We start from the raw sequence: 18,251 nt of genomic DNA, 5'->3' as shown, positions 1-18,251 counted from the left end.
GGGAACAGTGCTGGTGGGGAGAGATCTGGGTGCCCATGCAGGAAACTGCTGCACTTGGTGAGGTGGGCATGGGAGACTGAGCCTAGCTAACCAGAGACCCCATTTTCTTCCAGACTGCGGGGGCCAGCGGTGGGGCCTCCCCACCTACGCCACAGAAGATGCAGTTCTTCGGCCGCCTGGCCAGTACCCTCAGTAACGTCACCAGCTTGTTCTCTAATCCATTCCGGGTGAAGGAGGTGGCTATGGCAGACTACAACTCGAGTGGCCAGGTTCGGGAGGAAGGGCAGCTGATCCTGTTCCAGAACAGCCCCAGTCGCACCTGGGACTGCGTCCTGGTCAACCCCAGGGACTTACAGAGTGGATTCCGGTGAGTGATGGTCAGCTGCGACCCACTTCTTTCCTTTGACTCCTCCCAGGTTCCAAACTGGAGGTCCCTTGGGCAAAAAGCAGCTTCTTTGGGTCTTCATCTGAGGGAACCGGCAGGGTGGGGAGGGCTGCCTTGAGTGGAAGGAGGGACTTCCTAGACTCCACCCCGTCTGGCCCAGTGGGGTCCCTGTAGCAGGGCCATTGGGATAGAAGACTGGGCTGTTTCGTGCCTCCGGGTTCGACCCATGCAGATGGAGGAAGAGTAGGGAGCTGAGAAGGGTCAGATCGGATAAGGCCCAGGGATGCCCTATAGCCCTTGACTGTCTTCGTGGGGCCTGGCCAAGATTTATTTGGGAAAGCCTGTAAGGGGTGGGCAGCTGTCACTTTTCAGGATATACTGGGTCTCTCAGGGACTAGGAGGAGAGGGTAGGAAGCCAGGACAGGGTTGAGGAAACTGAGCCAGTTTCCAGCAGGGCTGGTTGGGAAAAGGGAAGAAGAGCGGCTAAGGACCCGAAATGCAGGGTCCAGAGGAGCTTGGCAAAATTGGCATCAAGTTGGGCTGTTATAGCCATCATTCATCCACCTGGCTGTCCCATCATCCATCCTTAAACATGCACTGAGCACCTCCAGTGTCTCTGGGATCCCTGGCCCTGGGCTCGGCCCAGCTGGCACCAGGAGATGGCAAAACATGCTCTGTGCCTTTAAGGAGTGTGCAGTCCTTTGGGGAGGCCACATGCAAACCAGCAGTTCTGTGATCAGGGGGAGCCCACGGTGCTTGGAGCACACGGAGGCAGCTGCTTCCTGGTGGGCTACTCTGGGTCTAGAAGAATGATAGGAGTGCATCTGGCAAAGCAAGTGGATGAGGTCATTCCAGATGCCTGGCGCCGGGAACCTGAAGGCAGAGAGCTTGGGCTGGATCCTGGGTGCGGGTGGGACTCCGGTGAGAAGTGCAGCTGGAGGGAACCTCCCGGGATCAACCTGATCGAGGAGGCGAGGCAGTCTCAGCAAGTGGCAAGCTGGGGGCCACGGTCAAGCCAACAGGAGAAGAACTAGGTGGGACACCAGGGCCCCAGCCAGTCAGGTGAGGGTTTAGGGTGTGAGTCCACAGGGAAACTGAGGAAAGGTACCCACAGCAGGTGGCGGGGCAGAAGACACAGCCCGGCGGTCAGTTCAGACACCAGTTTTAAAACAGCCAGACCTGTCCAAGCTCTGGGCACAGATGGGCCCTTGGCTGGCCTTGGCGGATGGGGCCGGCAGCATCAGAAACTGCCATGGGCCTGCAGCTGAGGTCTGCTGTTCAGAGTTCCCAGCTGACCAGGCCGGGGATCCAGTCTTTGGAGGCCACTCATCCTTACTTTTGAGGTGCCCTGCCCCCAGGGCTCCACCTCCCTCCAGCATCATCAGGTCCTGTCAGTTGTTAATACCCCTTGACAGGATTCAGGGTTTGTCTCAGTAAGCTTGAGCCCCCCTGTGGGCAGACTTCCATCCCAGGGGATTAAACCTTGGTCAACAGCTTATTAACGGCATCTGCACTGTTGCTGTCCTCGCCTGTACTTTCACACACAGTATGTCGGCACGTCCTCCGATGACCCGCTGAGGTGAGCAAGGGAGATGGTATCTCAGTGTGTGGATGCGAACACCAGGGCCCGGGATGATAAGCCATCCATTCATGGTTGCCCAGGAAGCAGTGGAGAAACAGAATTGGGGGTCTTCTGTTTCCCGATGCATTCCTGTCTGTGCTGCTGTGCTGTTTCCATGTGTCTAGACAGAATAAGAAGCCTTGGGTGGGGATGCGCACTGAGCATGTGCCTCCTCTTGGAACTCCCGGCAGCCCTCACTTGGCTCTGCAGTCTTTTTCCTCTTCTTTCTGACCTGCTCCCCCGGGCATTCCTGTCCCCGCACATGACGTTACCATCTATATACGGGGACAATCCTCGGTGCCTCAGGCTCCCTCACCCTCAGTTCTGGGTCATTACTGAGTTCCGTTGGCGTATCTGCTGTCAAGTGGACCTCGAATCTGCTGCTGCTTCTCCACCAGTTACACTTAGGCTCAGCTTGAGTGATAGAAAGCCCAACGTAATAGTTGCCAAACAGGACGGAATTACACTTTTCTCTTAAGTGACAGTCACAGCAGATTGGGCTGTGTTTCTACCACGTGTGGCCTCTGTTTTCTTGGTCCCCAGATGGCCATGCCGCATCTAGCCGTCACAGCCAGCGGCAGATGGAAGGGCTGGGTGAAGCAGGTACTCCTCCCCAGGCACACTTCTTGGAAGCCACACACACACACCTTCCACTTAAATCCCGTTGGCCACGATTTAGTCGCATGGCCACAACTACCTGCCAGGGAGTCATAGCCTGTATTCCAGCCACATGCCAGTCCGAATTGGGGGCGCTAGGACTCTCTGTTCTGCTGCCAGCTCTCTTTTCAGGCTGCAGTCGTTGTGCGTGCCCAGCCTGTTGCTCTGTCTGTAGCCCTGCTCTCTTCCCATCCTCTTCCAAGCTGCCATCAGAATGATCTTTCCGGAGGACAAATCTGGCTGCTCACTCTTCTGCTTAACCTTGCAAGGGCTCACTGTTTCCTTAACATGGCAGCTGCTGAGCGTGGCCTGAAAGGGCCAGTGTGATCAAGTCTTGCCTCTCCCCCTGGCCTCAGCTCTGGCCACCTGGTGCCCCTGGCCTTTACCCAGACTCTTTCTCCGGCCTGGAGCATTTTCCCCTTCTCTGCCTGCCTCACTTCTGCTTGCCCTTCCCTGACCTTCAGGCTAGACTGGGAGTGTCTGCTGTGTGTCCCTGTAACACCCAACCTCTGTGCCCCGTAGGGCCACAAACCCATGAGGATAGGGCCTAGGTCTGTCTTGTTCACCCCAGTGTGAATCTCTAGCACCAACAGGGTGCCTGGCACATGTCAGGTTTGTGAGATGAATATGATGTGTTCATTCAGCTTCAACAGTAGTTATGGAGGCCACTGTGGGCCAGGCCCTCTGTCCAGGCCTCAGAGACTGTTGGGCTCTGGGCTGTTGAGGGGTAAGCTGGGATGCTGAAGTGCAGGTTGTGAAAAGTTGCAGAAACAGTGATGTCAAGGCCTAGGGTGTGACCTGGGCATGAGGACTGCTGCGGGAAAGGCCAGGGAAGCCCATGGAGGTGGAGTTGGGGCACTGGACCCGAGCCCTGGAGGTCTCAAGGAGGGCAGTCATTGCAGGGGCCTCCGCACTGCCCCGAACACCCCGAGTTCATAGAGAGAGGACTTGGCATTTTAGACTTCCTGCTCAGGGGGCGAGGTTCAGTCTTTTGAGTCTCCCCCTTTGCTTGCCTGGAGAGCTTCAATGTCCCAGAGTGCTTTAGTGTGTTAAGGTGAATGTCCAGGTCCTGCTTCCAGCCTTGGTTCTTGGCAGAGGTGCTCCCGTTGTTCTGTAGCTGCACAGCTGCAGGACCTTCAGGCCTCGGGTGTTATCACCTAAGGCCTGTGGGTCCCACACCCCCTAGCTGAGTGGAGAGATTGGACCCTGGTTGATACAGATGGCAAAAATAGTGATGGTATCTGCACTGTGGTTTATTATATTATAGGGCATACCCTGTGTGGGGCTCTAAGGTCCAAGTGGTAATTCACTTTATCCTCACAATAGTCCCATGAGGTAGAGGTATAACTGACCCCATCTTACGGAGGAGGAAACAGTGCAAAGAATTCAAGGAAGTTGCCCAGGGTCCTAGCTGGTCAGGAACAGACCTGGGGTTCAGACTCAGGCATTCTGGCTCCAGAACCCACCTCTTCCTTGTCTTCTGCCAGGGCTGCTGTGCAGTGTGGAGAGCTGGGCAGGGCTCAGCTCACCTGGGCCCCCCTGAGCCCCCCACCCAATCCACCCTGGCCTGACATATGGCCCTGGGCCCAGGTCTCCTGGTGTGAGTCCTGGGATGTTCGCTTGTAGCACTGCTGTGTACATTATGATATGTACATACTTCTGTTCCTGGTATGAATTAATCATTTACTGCTGACATTTCCTTGTGACATATGCTGTTTGATGAAACCCACCAGCCCCTTACCAGTATCCCAGCAGAAACAGGGCTCACTTCCCAGGAATCCTAGAAAGAATGATCAAAGCACATGTGACATGTGACCTTTGCTTCTCAAAAGGGGACTGACTTTTGAGGCCTTCCACACTGGGACTTTGCCATGAAACTGCTTGTCAGGAAACCGCAGACTAGCAGAGTGGCCTGTGTCCCAGACACACACACACCCTGAGATTTGCTCATCCACCCATTTGTCCAGCCCACAGCCCATCGACCTGGAGCAGAGCTGAGTACAGAAGTCTCTGCCCCCTCAGGAGCTCGGGCAGTAACCAGAAAAGGAAGAGCAGCTGGACCCACATTCAGTGGGATACATGTTATAATGGGGTTGTAGAACATTTACGTTCCCCAAACAGACCTCCCCCGTGTGTCCTTGCTTTCCCTCTGCTGAGAAAGCTCTTCCCCTGCTCCTTGCGCACCACACGGGGTCCCTGCTGTGGGAGCCGGTCCTCACCCACTGTTCTACTTCAGGGCTGTCTGTGCTTCTGTCCGCCCCTCTGATCTTGGATTGCCACATTTCTGTCGACATCTGTCTCTCCACCCAGACCGCACAGCTCCTAAGGATGCTCACTGGTCTCACTTTCAAATCACGACATGAGCTTCAAGTGAGCCCTCGATGCTGTTTGGCAGCCCTTCGGTTCTCTGGTGCACCTCATCCTCCCTCCTCCACCTGCAGACCCTCCTCTCATGGCTTCTGTCACCTGGCTTCTGGCTCACAGAGAAAACTGAAACAACCGGAAAAGGAGGGAATGGCCGCCAGCTCCCCGCCGCGCCCCTCCGCTGGGCCTCCCCTGATGGGACCGTGCATGCACCGTCCATGAGTCTAGCTGGGGCCCACCCCCCACTCAAGGTCGCCATCCCTCCTCATCCACTCGGGGCATCATCTCGGCACTTCTTGCCTCGCTTACATAATGTCCCTCTCTTTACTACGTATTTTCCATTGCTGCACAACTGCTATTTTTCTTTTCCTTCTTAGAAAAATTCTCTTTCTTGACTCCACTCTCCCCTCAGGCACAGCCTATATTCAGTTGTCTTCAATTCCCCTCCTCCTATTCGCTGTCTTTCAACTTTTTAAAAATAGTAAAATATAGCACACATGTGGAAAAGCACATGCAGTTCAACAGTTTATTACAAATGCCTCTGACCACCACCCATGTCAAGAAGACGACCTTGCAGTACCCCGGAGTCCCCTTCCCATCCTTTCCCCCAGAGAAAGGTAACCATTGGCCTGACTTTTATGTTAATTGCCTTGTGTCCAGCTTCTCTGCTCAGCATTTTGTGAGGCGCGTGTATCCTGCAGCTGCGTCAGCCATGTTCAGGGCCTTAGAATCCCAGGGTGAATCTACATTGCACATTCACTATTTATTCTAGTGTTGCTGGGAATTTGGGTTGTTGCAGTGTCCCTGGTGCACATCTGCATGCATTTCTGGTAGGCATCTATCTAGGAGTGGCATTGCTGGTTGAGGCCATGCATATCCTCAACCTGAGTGGAGGATGCCCAGCTCGTTTCCTCCCAGCAGCAAGAGGGAGTTCTTGTTACTTCCCATCCTCTGATACAAAGTGTGCCGGTTTGCAAAACTCTTGTCATTTTACTGGGTGAGTAGTAGTATGTTACTATGCCTTTAATTTTCATCCGCTTGATTGCATACAAAGCCGAGCATCTTTTGATGTGTTGATTAACCATTTGGCAGCCCTGTTCAGTGAAGTACCCACTCGGTTCCTCTTGAACATTTACAGAACAGAGTTCTTTTCCTTACAGGGTTCAGCGGGGTTCTTGTGCGTATCCGTAGTCCAGATACACACCTGCTGGTAGTTACGTGTGTAGCAGCCACCTGCCCAGTCAGTTGCCTGTGTACTTTCTTAAAGGTATCTCCTGACAAACCAGAGTTCTTAGTCTTAAGGAAGTCAAGTTTACTCATCTTCTCCTTTATGGTTTACATTTGCATACTGTTTAAGAAAGTCCTTCTGTACCATGAAGTCTTGAGGATATTTTCCTGTATTATCTTCCAGAAGCTTTATTATTCCGCCTTTTATAGCCAGATTGGTAATCTACCTGGAATCGGCTCCTAACTCATAACCTTTACTCTTAGGGGCCGGAAGTTCGTAAGTCTCAGCAGAAGGCCTTGGTTTTACTGGAGTCCTTCCAGCTGGGTAGGCCTTGAACTCTGATCTCTGTCTCCTCAGTGCTGAACAACGGCTGACATTTCTGATCAGCTGTGTATCCTCCCTGCGGCCGATTTCTGTCTGGTGTCTGGACATCTTGCTCTGTGTAGCTTGTAAGAGAAAATGACGTTGCAGAAGTTTGGGCTTATGTCTCGTGAATCCCTCAAGTCCTGGCCATCTTGGAAATGGAATGCCAGCCTCTCTCTGCCCAGCCCAGTAAGAATGCCAGGCTGCAGTTTTTCTTTTTTTGCTCTTGGCCTTTTTATCTTGCTTCACGGATCCCAAGGTGTCCTGAATAAAAATGTGGGGCTCCCCTCAATGTGCCTCTCTTTTCTATAGACTCTGGTGCGCCTTTCTTGCCTCGGGTTCTCCTAATGCTGTCAAAGAGTTGTTCAATTGAATCCTGGCTTTGCGCTTGTTTTCAGCAGGAAGGCTGGTCCGGTGTTAACTCCTGGTCTGTTGGGAGCACAGCCCCGGGTGGAGGCTCATCCCCAAGTCTGATATGTAATATTCACAGTATCATTTCATCTTGACTTCTTGTTTGAACCATAAGTAGTTTATGTATCTTGCTTAATTTTCAAACATATGGAAAGTTTTCAGTTATCTTTTTGTTACTGATTTCTAGGCTAATTGCACTGTGGTCAGAGAATGTAGTCCAAATATTTTCAGTTATTTGAGATTTGTTCACTTGAACTTTATAGCACGGGTTCAATATTTATAACTTTTGTGTGCTTGAAAAGAAATGTATTCTATAGTTGGTGGGAATAGTATTTTAAATGTGTCTGTTAGGTCAAGTTTACTAATTATTCTATAACCAATATTGTTTTTTTTTTTGGTCTGATTGTTGTATAAGTAACTGGTAGAGGATTTTAAAATATTTCAGTGTGATTGTGGATTGGTCTAGTTTTCTTAGTTCTGTCAAGTTTGACTTTATTTTGCAGCTTTATTATTTGGTACATATTAACTTATAATTGTTATCTTTTCCTAGTGAATTGAAACTGTTATCATTATGAATTGTTCATCTTTGTTTCCAGTCCCGTAAACTCTACTTTGTCTAATATTAATATAACTTCACTAGCTTTCTTTTGATTAGTATTTGTATATTTCTATTTTTATCTTGTAAAGAGTATACAGGTTTCTTGTTTTTTTTCTATTATCCTGTTTTTCCTTATATTTATTTGGAACACTTAGTCTATTGATAATTAATATAATTGCAATCTATTTGAGTTTAAATCAATCTTACTATTTGCTTTCCTTTTTGTTCCACCAATTTATTTTCTTTATTCTTTTCTTTCTTGTCTTCTTATCTATTTATTTTTATTTTTGTTTTGTTTTAGTTCACTTCATGAGACGTAAATTATAAAAATGTAAACTTACCAGTTTTAAGTGTACCATTCGGTGAGTTTTGGTAAAGGTATGCTCCCGTGAAACCATCACCACAGTCAAGATACAGAACATTGCTATTATCCCCCAGATTTCTTCCATGTTCCTTTGCAGTAAGTCCCCTGTATCTGCCATAGTCCCTGGCAAATACTTATCTGTTTTCTATCACTGTATTGCCTTTTAATCATAAAGCATATGGTCTTACAAGTCTGACTTTTTTTTCACTTAGCATAATGCTTTTGCAACTCATGATTTTAAAAAATGTGTTTGCTCTGTTAGCTTGGAGGTTATATACTCTATTATTATTTTGTAGTGATAACTCTTGGAAGACACTTCTGCCTGGGTCTCTTGTGTTTCTGTACATCTTACAAGCAGAGACACTGGCTTCCTTTGTTCCAGACTATCTTTACAAGGATGTTTACATAGTTTATAGCCTCCAAAGATAGAGATAGGGGCTTTCTCTAGAGCAGAGGGTAGGTTTGCCTTCTCTCCTGTATAATAAAGATAATACCATCCTCCAGAGCAAAGCTGAGACAGACTTGCTTATTGACAATTATAAAAGATTCAAATTCCCTACACTCAGGCTTTCTCTCTTCTAATGCAACATGAGTAGGTGTCACCAGACCCTCTTCATGTCACCCTGTGGGAACTGGATCCCAGGGAATTGGCACAGGTGCTGATACTCTGGCTACTGATATTGCTGTGAGTAATAAATTGCCCTTTGTCTCTGATCCAGGAATCTTGTGTCTTCTGCCAGTATCCATGAAACTGTGTAAGGCTAACCTGTTAGTTTGGAAGTAGGGTAAAATCTGAAACTCTTCACAGTTCTTCAAAGAACCCTAGAGATTGTAACACACATCCTTTGGCCTTTCTGAAGTATAATTAGTACTTTAGCATCTTCCAGAACAATAAACAAGTCTTAGAATCCTTTAAGTCCATTTATCCCCCTCCAGGCTTCTACACCATGTGTTGTCTCTTTTTAAATTCTACTTTTATTTTAAACCCAACAAAACAATATGCCACCAGTATTTACTTAGGTTCATCCACATGTTTACCATTTTCATGGTACCTCATTTTTGTGTGTGTATCTTTGAGCATCGTAGGAACTGAGATCAGGTTCCTTCTACCTCAAGAAAATCCTTTTGTATTTCCTTTTTTTAGGTCTGCTATTGACAAAGTTTCTCTACTTCCCCACCCCAGTACTTTTGTGTGACTAGTGATATGTTTTAATTTCAACTTCATACTTGAAGGGAAGAATGCTGGGTATAGAATTCTCATTGGCATTTATTTTCTTTTAGCTCTTTAAGGATGTCATTCAATTTTCTCTGGCTGCCATTGTTGAGAAGCCAGCTGTCAATCTAATGGTGCCTTCTGAAGATAACTTTTTCCTCTGTTTCTTTAATGTTTTTCTTTGCATTTTGCTTACAGTAGTTGTAACAGGGCACATGTGTCAGTTATTGCTATGTTATAATTTGTTGACCAATATGTATCATTTTTAGCTATTGCTGAGCAATTATCAATTGTTTAGCCCACAAATCTGCAATTTGAGCAAAGCTCAGAGAGAAAGGCTCAATTCTGCTCCACATGGCATCAGCCAGGGTAGCTTGACTGCAGGAATCCACTTCCAAGATGATTCACTCACTGGCAAGTTGGTGCTGGCTGTTGGCTGGGGCTTCATCCAGGGCTGAAGGTCCAGGGCTACCAGTCATCTCCAGGGGTTGCTTCGGCTTCCCCAAGGCATAATGGCAGGTCTCAAGAGAAAAGAGGTCAAAGCTTCCTGTCTCAAAAGGCCTTGGTTCAGAAACTAGGGTAGCATCACTTCTGCCATATGCTATTAGTAAAGCAGTTACAGAGCCAGATTAAAGAATAAAGAGATATGAATTCCCATGCTCAGTGGGGGAAATATCAAAGAATTTTGGGACCATGTTTTAAAAGCTCCACAAAGTCCCTAAGTAGGGATTGCTTCTCCCCTCCCTCCCTCCCTCCCTCCCTCCCGCTCTCTCTCTCTCTCCCTCTTCTTTTTGTGGAAGGGAGCTGATAAGTATTTTAAGTCAGTAGAGTAATTTCTTTCATCAACTTTGGAAAGTTCACAAACATTAACTCTTCAAATATGGCTTCTATCCAATTCTTTTTCTCTTCTACTTTTGTGAGTCTACTTACATGTTGTTAGATCTCTCCTTTGTATACTATTTGTCTTTTATCTACTTTCTTGTATTTTCCATCTCTTTGTCTCTCCATCTTTATTTTGTTTACTCTCTTTTGACCTATCTTCCTATTTACTAGTTTTCTCTTCAGCATTGTCTCGTCTGCTGTTGCACTTAGTTATCAAGTTCTTAATTTTAGCAATTTTTATTTTTTAATTCTGTAGTTTCCTTTTTCATTCTTTTTTTTATAAACTTCTTTGCCAAAATTCTAAATCACCGATAGTATCCTCTTGAGTATTATCACAGTTGTTTTAAAATCTGGGCCAGATAACTTTGGTATTTGCGGCCCTTCACCCTTGACCTGTTGCCGTTGTACGCTGACTCTGCCGGTTCTCACATCTCTTCGCGTCTCTTCACGCGCTGGGCCTTGGATCTGCAGCAATGCCTGTGGATACAGCTTGAAGCCTAGCTTGACGTTTCCCTTACCCTTGCCTCTCCCAGATACACCTGGGAGCATTACCAGTGAGGATAACCTCCGTCCAGTTTCTGGGACTAAAAGTATTTGAGGGTCTATGAGGATCTGCCTGCTGGTAGCTCACTTTATTCTTGAGGAGCAGACCTTCAGGTTCCCAGCCCAGGGTAAAGGGTGGTCATCAGCGCTCTCCCCGTGCAGATGCCTGGCCTCCAGTCCCTGTCCTCTGAGCCCAGGAGGCTTTTATGCTATTGCATAAGCCTCCAGCCTCTCAAGTGACAGTAGCTCTAAACACCAGGCTCACTTCCTAGATTTCTACAATCCCTTCCAGCCTGGTAGTCATCACTGTCTGAATAGGTATCTAGTGTCTTAAGCAGATGCTTTCTTTATTTTGTCTGGCATTTCTGGTTGTCTCCAGCCGGTGATTACCTAGTCTGCCATTAACTGAAGTTGAATTCCTACAAGATCCCATTTTCTTTTGGACTGTTCCCATCAGCATTCAAATGCCTGATTACACTTTCCCCATGAGCTCCCCTTATTTGCTTCCTTCTACAGCAAACCTCCTCAAAAATATTGTCAATATTTGCTATCTCCAATTTCTCACATCCCATTCTTTCTTAAACCCATGCCAGTCAGGCTTTGGTTCCCACCACTCCACCACAAGTACTCCTGTCAAGGTCGCTCATGGCCCAAGGATTCTTAATCCAGTGACCAATTTCAGTTGTCCTTATATTTGACAGAGCAGCAGTATTTACTTTAAGAGGTTGGTGAGATGAAACAAAAGCCAGCCAAAGGGAATGAGGAATGGCTCTTCCATACCCTCCTTTTCTACTTCATTTGTTTTTCCCATGGCACTTATTACCTAGTAGTCTATTTAATGTACCTCCTTATTTTGATTTGTGCCCTCCTCAGCTGGTTGATCTCCACCATAAGAACGTAGGTTCCAGAAGGGCAAGGCATGCTGTCTGTTTCGTTCCTTGACTCATCCCTCCATCAGGGCAGTCAGACCCGAACAGGCACCCAGGAGATATTTGCTAAGCAGCTGCACTGTCTAGGAAAGGGTGGCCTTTGAGTCAGTACTCTCTGGACACTGCCTCTGCTAGACCTTGGCTGGCCACTGGGCTTGTACAGGAGTGTAGGACAAACCCTTTTGGTATGTTGAAAGCCCTGGTCAGAACTTAAAGTGACCATCATTGACACATAATTATTAACAGCTTTTAAAGTGCTACTACTTGGCCATCTCATCTGACCCTCACAACACTTCTGTGAGGTAGGTGGGACAGGTACAATTAGTCTCATTTTCTAAAGAGGGCTCAGAGAGGGAAGGAGTTTTTCTAAAGTCACACAGCAATGTAATAGACCTCAGATTCTTGAAAAATGAACAAAAGTCTTTTTTGTTGATTATAAAAACTGGGAAATTTAGAAATTGTAGAAATGGATAAAGAACATTTAAATTGTATCCTACTGTACACATTTTGACATATTTTCTATCAGCTTTTAAAAAAAATCTCAGTCTAGGTCTTATTATATCACACAAAACTTTTATTCTGCTTTTTTATTTAACACTACAAAGTAGCATTTCCATGTTCTTTTAATAGCTCATATTAATGGGTGTGTAATATTCCATGACATAGATATACCATAATTTATATAATATCCTATTGCTGGACATTTAGGTTAACCAGCACTTATTTACTTCCTACTGTGTGTGAGGGGCTGGGGGCTTGAGATGGGGACTCTCAGATGTGATAGTCAAATTAGAAAGTGGATAGGGCAAAGGTTTGGTAAAACAAAATCTAAAAGCACTTATGTAATATTTAAAAAAGAAAAGAAAATATTTTCATATAAAAAAGTCCCAACTGGGACCCAAGGCTTTTGATGCCAGCCAGGGTATGGGCCAAGGGTCCTGCCTGGTTCATTTCCAGGCCTTCCTCCTCTGTCCTGGCTGCACAGACTCTTCCAGCTAGAGGTGGAGGCCAGAGCCCTCGTGAGCTTCCAGCAGTATTCTTCCCAGTTGCCACCCTTCTACGAGAGCTCCACCCACGTCTTGAACACCGAGGTCCTGCAGCAGCTGACCGACCTCATCCGCAAGCACCCTAGCTGGTCAGTGGCCCACTTGGCCGTGGAGTTGGGGATCCGAGAGTGCTTCCATCACAGCCGCATTATCAGGTGGGTGAGGACCCTGCCACGTGAGGCAGGAGGACAGGACCCTTGGGACAGTGTGTGTGCCTGTGTGTGGGTGTGGCAGGGCCATGCCAGGACCGGTAGCTGTTTTATATGCACAGTGGACTTGAGTCCTCCCAACACCCCCATGAAGAGTCACCATGCCAGCAAGCAGTTATGTGACCTGAGCAAGGTCACTCCTCTGGAGAGGCTTCAGATCCTGGTTGCCCTCAGGAAGCTGGAACACGTGCTTTTGTATGTCCACTCAGCCAGCCCTTGCATCAGCGGGTGCCCCTGTGAGGCCATGCCACAGAACCCCAGCTCACCCTCTGCCCCACGGTGGCCACAGCTCAGTTCAGCTCCCAGGCTCAAAGCAAACCCCTCCACTAACATTTACAGTCTCCAGGACTGTTTTGGACACCATGCTACTGCATCTCCCAGTAATTCTGTCCACTTCCTGGGCGGGCATGGCAGGTATTATTTTTATTTTCACGTAGGTAAGGATGTTGAAGCCCAGAGAGGTTCAGTGACTTGGCCGAGTTTAGTGAGGTTCTTTCTGCAGCCCTTTCTAACACTTCCCCATTTCCCACTTCAGGCTGGTGAGGCCCAAGGGCACATCTCATACAGGTGTGCAAACTGAACTGAAAACAGATGCAACTCACATTAGAACCAATAGACTGAATCAGCCCTCGGTTTGAACCAGCCAGCTGGAGCACGGCACAAATGCCCTCTAGCTCCTAACTGCCTTCGCTCTCCTGCCCTGGAGTAGCTTGCAGCCCTCCCACTTTGCACCATGCCCGCTCACCTCCCGACCCTCTCCGCAGCTGCGCCAACAGCAGGGAGACTGAGGAGGGCTGTACGCCCCTGCACCTGGCCTGCCGCAAGGGTGACTGGGAGATCCTGCTGGAGCTGGTGCAGTACTGCCACGCCCATATGGATGTCACTGACAACAACGGAGAAACCGCCTTTCATTACGCTGTCCAGGGTGACAATTCCCAGGTGCTGCAGGTAAGCAGGACGACCAGTGCTGGCAACACCTCACTGTCCCCCTTGGTCCTTGAGGCCTGAGCTCCTCCTAGAGGGTGCACCCCCTACGCCCTGCTCCCCCTCCTCACGCTTGTCAAGGAGATACGTCCTTGGCCGCTGTGCTCTGACAACCTTGGGAAAGTCCTCCAACCCAGTAAACTAAACTTAAGGCCCAGTCCAACCAACCAGCTTCATTTTCCTGAGCACCTTCTGCAAGCTGGAGCCCTGGGCTGGATGAGTGTGTTTCAGCCCTGCCTGGATGGGCTTATGGTCCAGTGGGACCTGACCTTAACTTTCTACAGGAACTCAAAACATACAAAAGTTCATCTGGCTCCTGTAGACATTTATGCCAGAGGCACCTCCTCTGTTAAATTTTTGATTATCTGGGCAGAAAAATAAGCATAAAAATTGTGGACAAGTAGATCAAGTGATGTAATTAAAAGACTGCTTTATATATTGGAATGAAAGGACAGAATGTGGGACAATATTTTATTGCTTGGAGACAGAAGATTCTTCTGAAGGTTAGGTCCTACTCTCTGCATTAGCATCAGAATGGACCTACATTATTCCAGAAAACATGGGTTCATATCATATGGTTTGTACTCTCAGAAGGGAATTCTTCACCTGCTGTTGAATTCCACCCTGACAGGGAAGCCACTAAGTGCCCAGCACAGTGCCGGGTAGGGCCTGCCCCAATGCAGCGGGCATACACACTCCTATCAAAGCTGTCCTTTATCGTGTGCTGGTCTCATGTCATATGTGTTCTAGTTCATTCTCAAAATACCCTCTGTGAAAGGGATCATTATCCTCCTCTCTTTCTCCTCACTGAGGTTTGGTGAAGGTAAAAAATGTGCCCAGGGAGGGCCACATGGCTGAGTGAACTTGCTTCGGGCATCTCTGCTGTGTCTCCAGCCTGCCAACAGGCCCACTGGGGTCACACGGGTATACAGGGTAATTAACCTATGGATTCAGCTACAAGTGAAGAAGTTAAAGCCTCTCGGCTCTCTTTGTAATGCTGGTATATTTTTTTAATTGAAAAAACAACAATACCTGCACATGGCAAAAAATCCAAGCAGGACAGATTGGGATACAATGAAGAGCAGACCCACTCCCACCCAGGCTCCCAGTGCCCATTCTGGGTACAACCTCCTTTTAAGTTTCTCAATTGAGAAATTTTTCATACATGGCCATGGTCATGCCAGACCAACCCCCAGCCGACACCAGCATAGTTATCTTTTTTTTCCTCCAAAGCCTCCTTTCTGTGTTCCTGGCAATGATCTCAGTTCCCTTCCCTTGGAATCCCCAAAGGAGACTGCCACGTGGGTGTCGGGAGGGACGTGCAGCGGGCTTCTCCGTGGCAGCCTCCCGCCCAACCCGATGTCACACTGTCAGCTCCTAGGGAAGAATGCGTCGTCTGGCCTGAACCAGGTGAACAACCGAGGGCAGACCCCACTGCACCTGGCCTGCCAGATGGGGAAGCAGGAGATGGTCCGCGTTCTGCTGCTGTGCAGTGCTCGGTGCAACGTCATGGGGCTCACTGGCTACCCCATCCACACGGCCATGAAGTTCTCCCAAAAGGCGTAAGTGCTCACCCCCCAGCCCCAGCCCTCCACATGTCACGGGGAGCAGTGGCTCCCACAGGCTTATGGGATGTGCATCAGATATTGGCCTAAGGCCTGCCTGGCACAAAGAAGGGGCTTGATGAGTGTGTAATGGGTGTGAATTTTGGCTCACAGACCCAGGTGTGCAAAGAAGAGAACTTGAAAGGTTTTTATCTAATGTGCCTTAATGTCTTACTATGAAGCTCCCTCTTCCAAACTGGAGAAAAACACTTACTCTTCCGAGGGGCCTACCTGACCCGGACCTCTCCCACCCAAGCCCACCAGGCTGATCTGAGCACCTTCTAGGTTGCAATGCTCTGTGGCCCCTGTGCCCAGCTCTAAGCCCAGGAATGCTTGGCAAGGTGGCTCAGGGCCCCATCTGCCTACATGTGGCCGTCCTGCCAGCTGGTGGCACTGCCGGGACACCGGTGCTGGCCCGTGTCCGGGGGCTCTAGACCCCTCTCTCAGTTCTTCTCCCCAGACTGGGAAGCCCTGATCTGAGGACAGTTTTCTACATGGGGGCGGGGATAAAAGAGATAACTGTCTCGAAATACTGCCCAGCAGGGACAATGAATGCAGGAATGAATGAATCAGCGGGTCCCTTAGTCCTGGGCTGTGGTAGGTACTGGCCTCCCAAAGATGTGTGAGAGAGCAGCCCCGGTACAGGGGACTTCCAGTACCTTCCATGGCTGTTCGCTAGACAGGCAAACAGGAAAAGAGCACAGAGGGGGTTGCACCCAGGTTGGGTGGCACTCACCCTCCCTTAGGTTTTTCTTTCCTCTGGGGTCTTCACCCACCTGCTGGTCGCCCCGACATTACCATGTCCCCCAAATATCTAGTCCAAGCTTGGGCCAACCCTCTTGTCCTTGATCCTCCCTAGCACAGCCAAGATGAACTAGAACTTTCCGGAAGACTTGACCAAATGGCTGGCGACAATACCCATACCCTCGCCCCCTGTAGTGTCATTACCGGGTTGCAGGTTGTGACCCAAATGGATACAAGTGACAAGCAATACTCTTTTATACCCAAGGGCTGGCATGGCGGCCTGCTCTCCACTGGCTCCAGCCATCCTGTGCTTTTCTGTCCAGGAAGCTGGTATTGCTCCCTCTTCACACACCCTCAGCCATGTTCCCTCTCTGCCACACCCAGGCCTCCCATGTGGGGCCAACTCAGATCACGGGAGGATCATTGCCCATAAGACAATGCAGGTCATCCATACGTGTGCACACAGCCTCACAGGGCCCCAGCAAGGACCCTCCCTCTGCCACCACTTGGCAGCACAGCCATATTCCAAGGATCACACGTGTCAGGGTTACTGAGACTGGGTCCATCCCAGCTCCTATCTGGGGGTCCCTCTGTGGCTTGCACCAACTTGGCCGACCTTCATAGAGAGCCAGATCTGGGCCTGGATGCTGGTATCGCTCAGTGTAATGTGTTCAAGGTCCATTAGAGTTGTAGCATGTATCAGAATGTCCTCCCTTTTTAAGGCAGAATAATACTCCATTGTGTACATGGCCCACATTCATCTGTTGATGGACCCGGTGTTGCTTCCACCTTTTGGCTATCATGAACAATGCTGCTGTGAGCATGGTGTACAAACACTTGCTCATGCCCAGCTTTCTGTTCCTATGGTTATATACCTAGGAGTGGAAAGCAGCCACCCTCTTAACCACCCCACCGACTGCTTCCTACAGGGGGCAGGTCAGTGCATGAAACACTAACAGTGGAGGGCAGCTGCTTGCCAGGCACAGAGCCAGGTGCTGAAATGTCTTGTCTCCTTTAATCCCTGCCCTGTCTGCAGACAGCCTCAGCCACTTTCTAGAGGCCAGTGAGGAAGCTGGGGCTTGACCTCAAGCCTGTCAGACTCTAAAGCCAGCATTAGTGAGAGTGACCGTTTCTGACTGAAGTTGTCAGGGAAGGCTTCCTGGAGGAAGGGGCTTGAGATGTGCTGTGAAGGGCTCAGGATACCTTTGATATTCCTTGGTGTACATGCTGGTTGGCTTCATTGCAATTTTGTTGACAGAAACTCTCCCTCACCAGTAGATGAAGCCCTGAGTCATGGCCCCTTCCAGCCCCAGGTCACCCCCGACCACCCGACCTTCCTCACTGCCCCCTGGCTCCTCTCTGCCCAGGTGTGCTGAAATGATCATCAGCATGGACAGAAACCAGGTCCACAGCAAAGACCCCCGCTACGGAGCCAGCCCCCTCCACTGGGCCAAGAACGCAGAGGTAAGCAGAGTCCGAGGGTGAGGGGTGGGTGGGTGGGGGTCCCAGAGCCCTTTGTTCCTCAGCTGCCCACAGGAAGGGGGCTCCTGGGAGGGCTCAGGATGGCACTTGGGGGTGGAGCTTGTAGGGGGCCCACAGGCAGTGGTGTTGCTCTGCTGCTCACTGGCCCAGTGCCCATGTCCCCTCTGTGGTTCCTTCATGTGTGAATTGGGAGTCCTGTGGCCTGCCTTTGGAGGTGTCATGAAGTCAGCAATTTAGTGTGTGAGAAAATTCCTTGTAATTTTTCGAGTGCTCCACAAACAGCAGGGGGTGTGGTGACAATGATGGCTTTACTGCATCCACAGAGCCTGGCTGGGCATCTCCTGAGGCCTTCCCTAAACCAAGTTCCATCCCCCTGGGAGGATGGGGGCCTCAGTTCCCTTGTCTCCAAGAAGCACAGCTTGGCCATGCACCAGATGCCCCTGAAGATGCCCCCTGTGATGGGCCAGGAGGAGAGTGCCAGCCTCTGCAGGGCATCTTCCTCATGCCAGGAGCTAGTCAGGCCCTTTGATGTATGTTTGTCATTCACTGTCACCACACTCTGTGAAGTAGGGGCTTACAGTCCCGTCTTCACAGAACAGGAAACCGAGGTGCAGAGAGGGCAGG

At 49.3% G+C, this 18,251-nt stretch overlaps 1 protein-coding gene across 7 annotated transcripts in view; it reads left to right on the top strand.

Annotated features, from left to right (window-relative positions):
- Positions 1-18,251, top strand: part of PLA2G6 (phospholipase A2 group VI) — a 49,143-nt gene that overhangs the window by 9,781 nt on the left and 21,111 nt on the right. For 6 of the 7 annotated variants that reach the window (XR_005058181.2, XM_037006973.2, XM_037006972.2 and 3 more), the window contains 5 exons: positions 114-367; positions 12,544-12,759; positions 13,578-13,761; positions 15,172-15,359; positions 17,513-17,609. Coding sequence is in view for 6 of the 7 variants with exons in the window: in XM_037006973.2 (XP_036862868.2) it covers positions 114-367; positions 12,544-12,759; positions 13,578-13,761; positions 15,172-15,359; positions 17,513-17,609 (939 nt within the window). In the remaining variant the exon portion in view is untranslated. Of the gene's footprint in view, positions 1-113; positions 368-12,515; positions 12,760-13,577; positions 13,762-15,171; positions 15,360-17,512; positions 17,610-18,251 lie in introns of those variants that run through there. The other variant, XM_037006975.2, reaches the window with a different exon arrangement.

The sequence above is a fragment of the Manis javanica genome, chromosome 10, assembly GCF_040802235.1.
Source record: "Manis javanica isolate MJ-LG chromosome 10, MJ_LKY, whole genome shotgun sequence".
NCBI classification, from domain to species: Eukaryota; Metazoa; Chordata; class Mammalia; order Pholidota; family Manidae; genus Manis; species Manis javanica.
The sequence above is the reverse complement of the archived record's forward strand: the minus strand, read 5'-3'. Positions and strand labels throughout refer to the sequence as shown.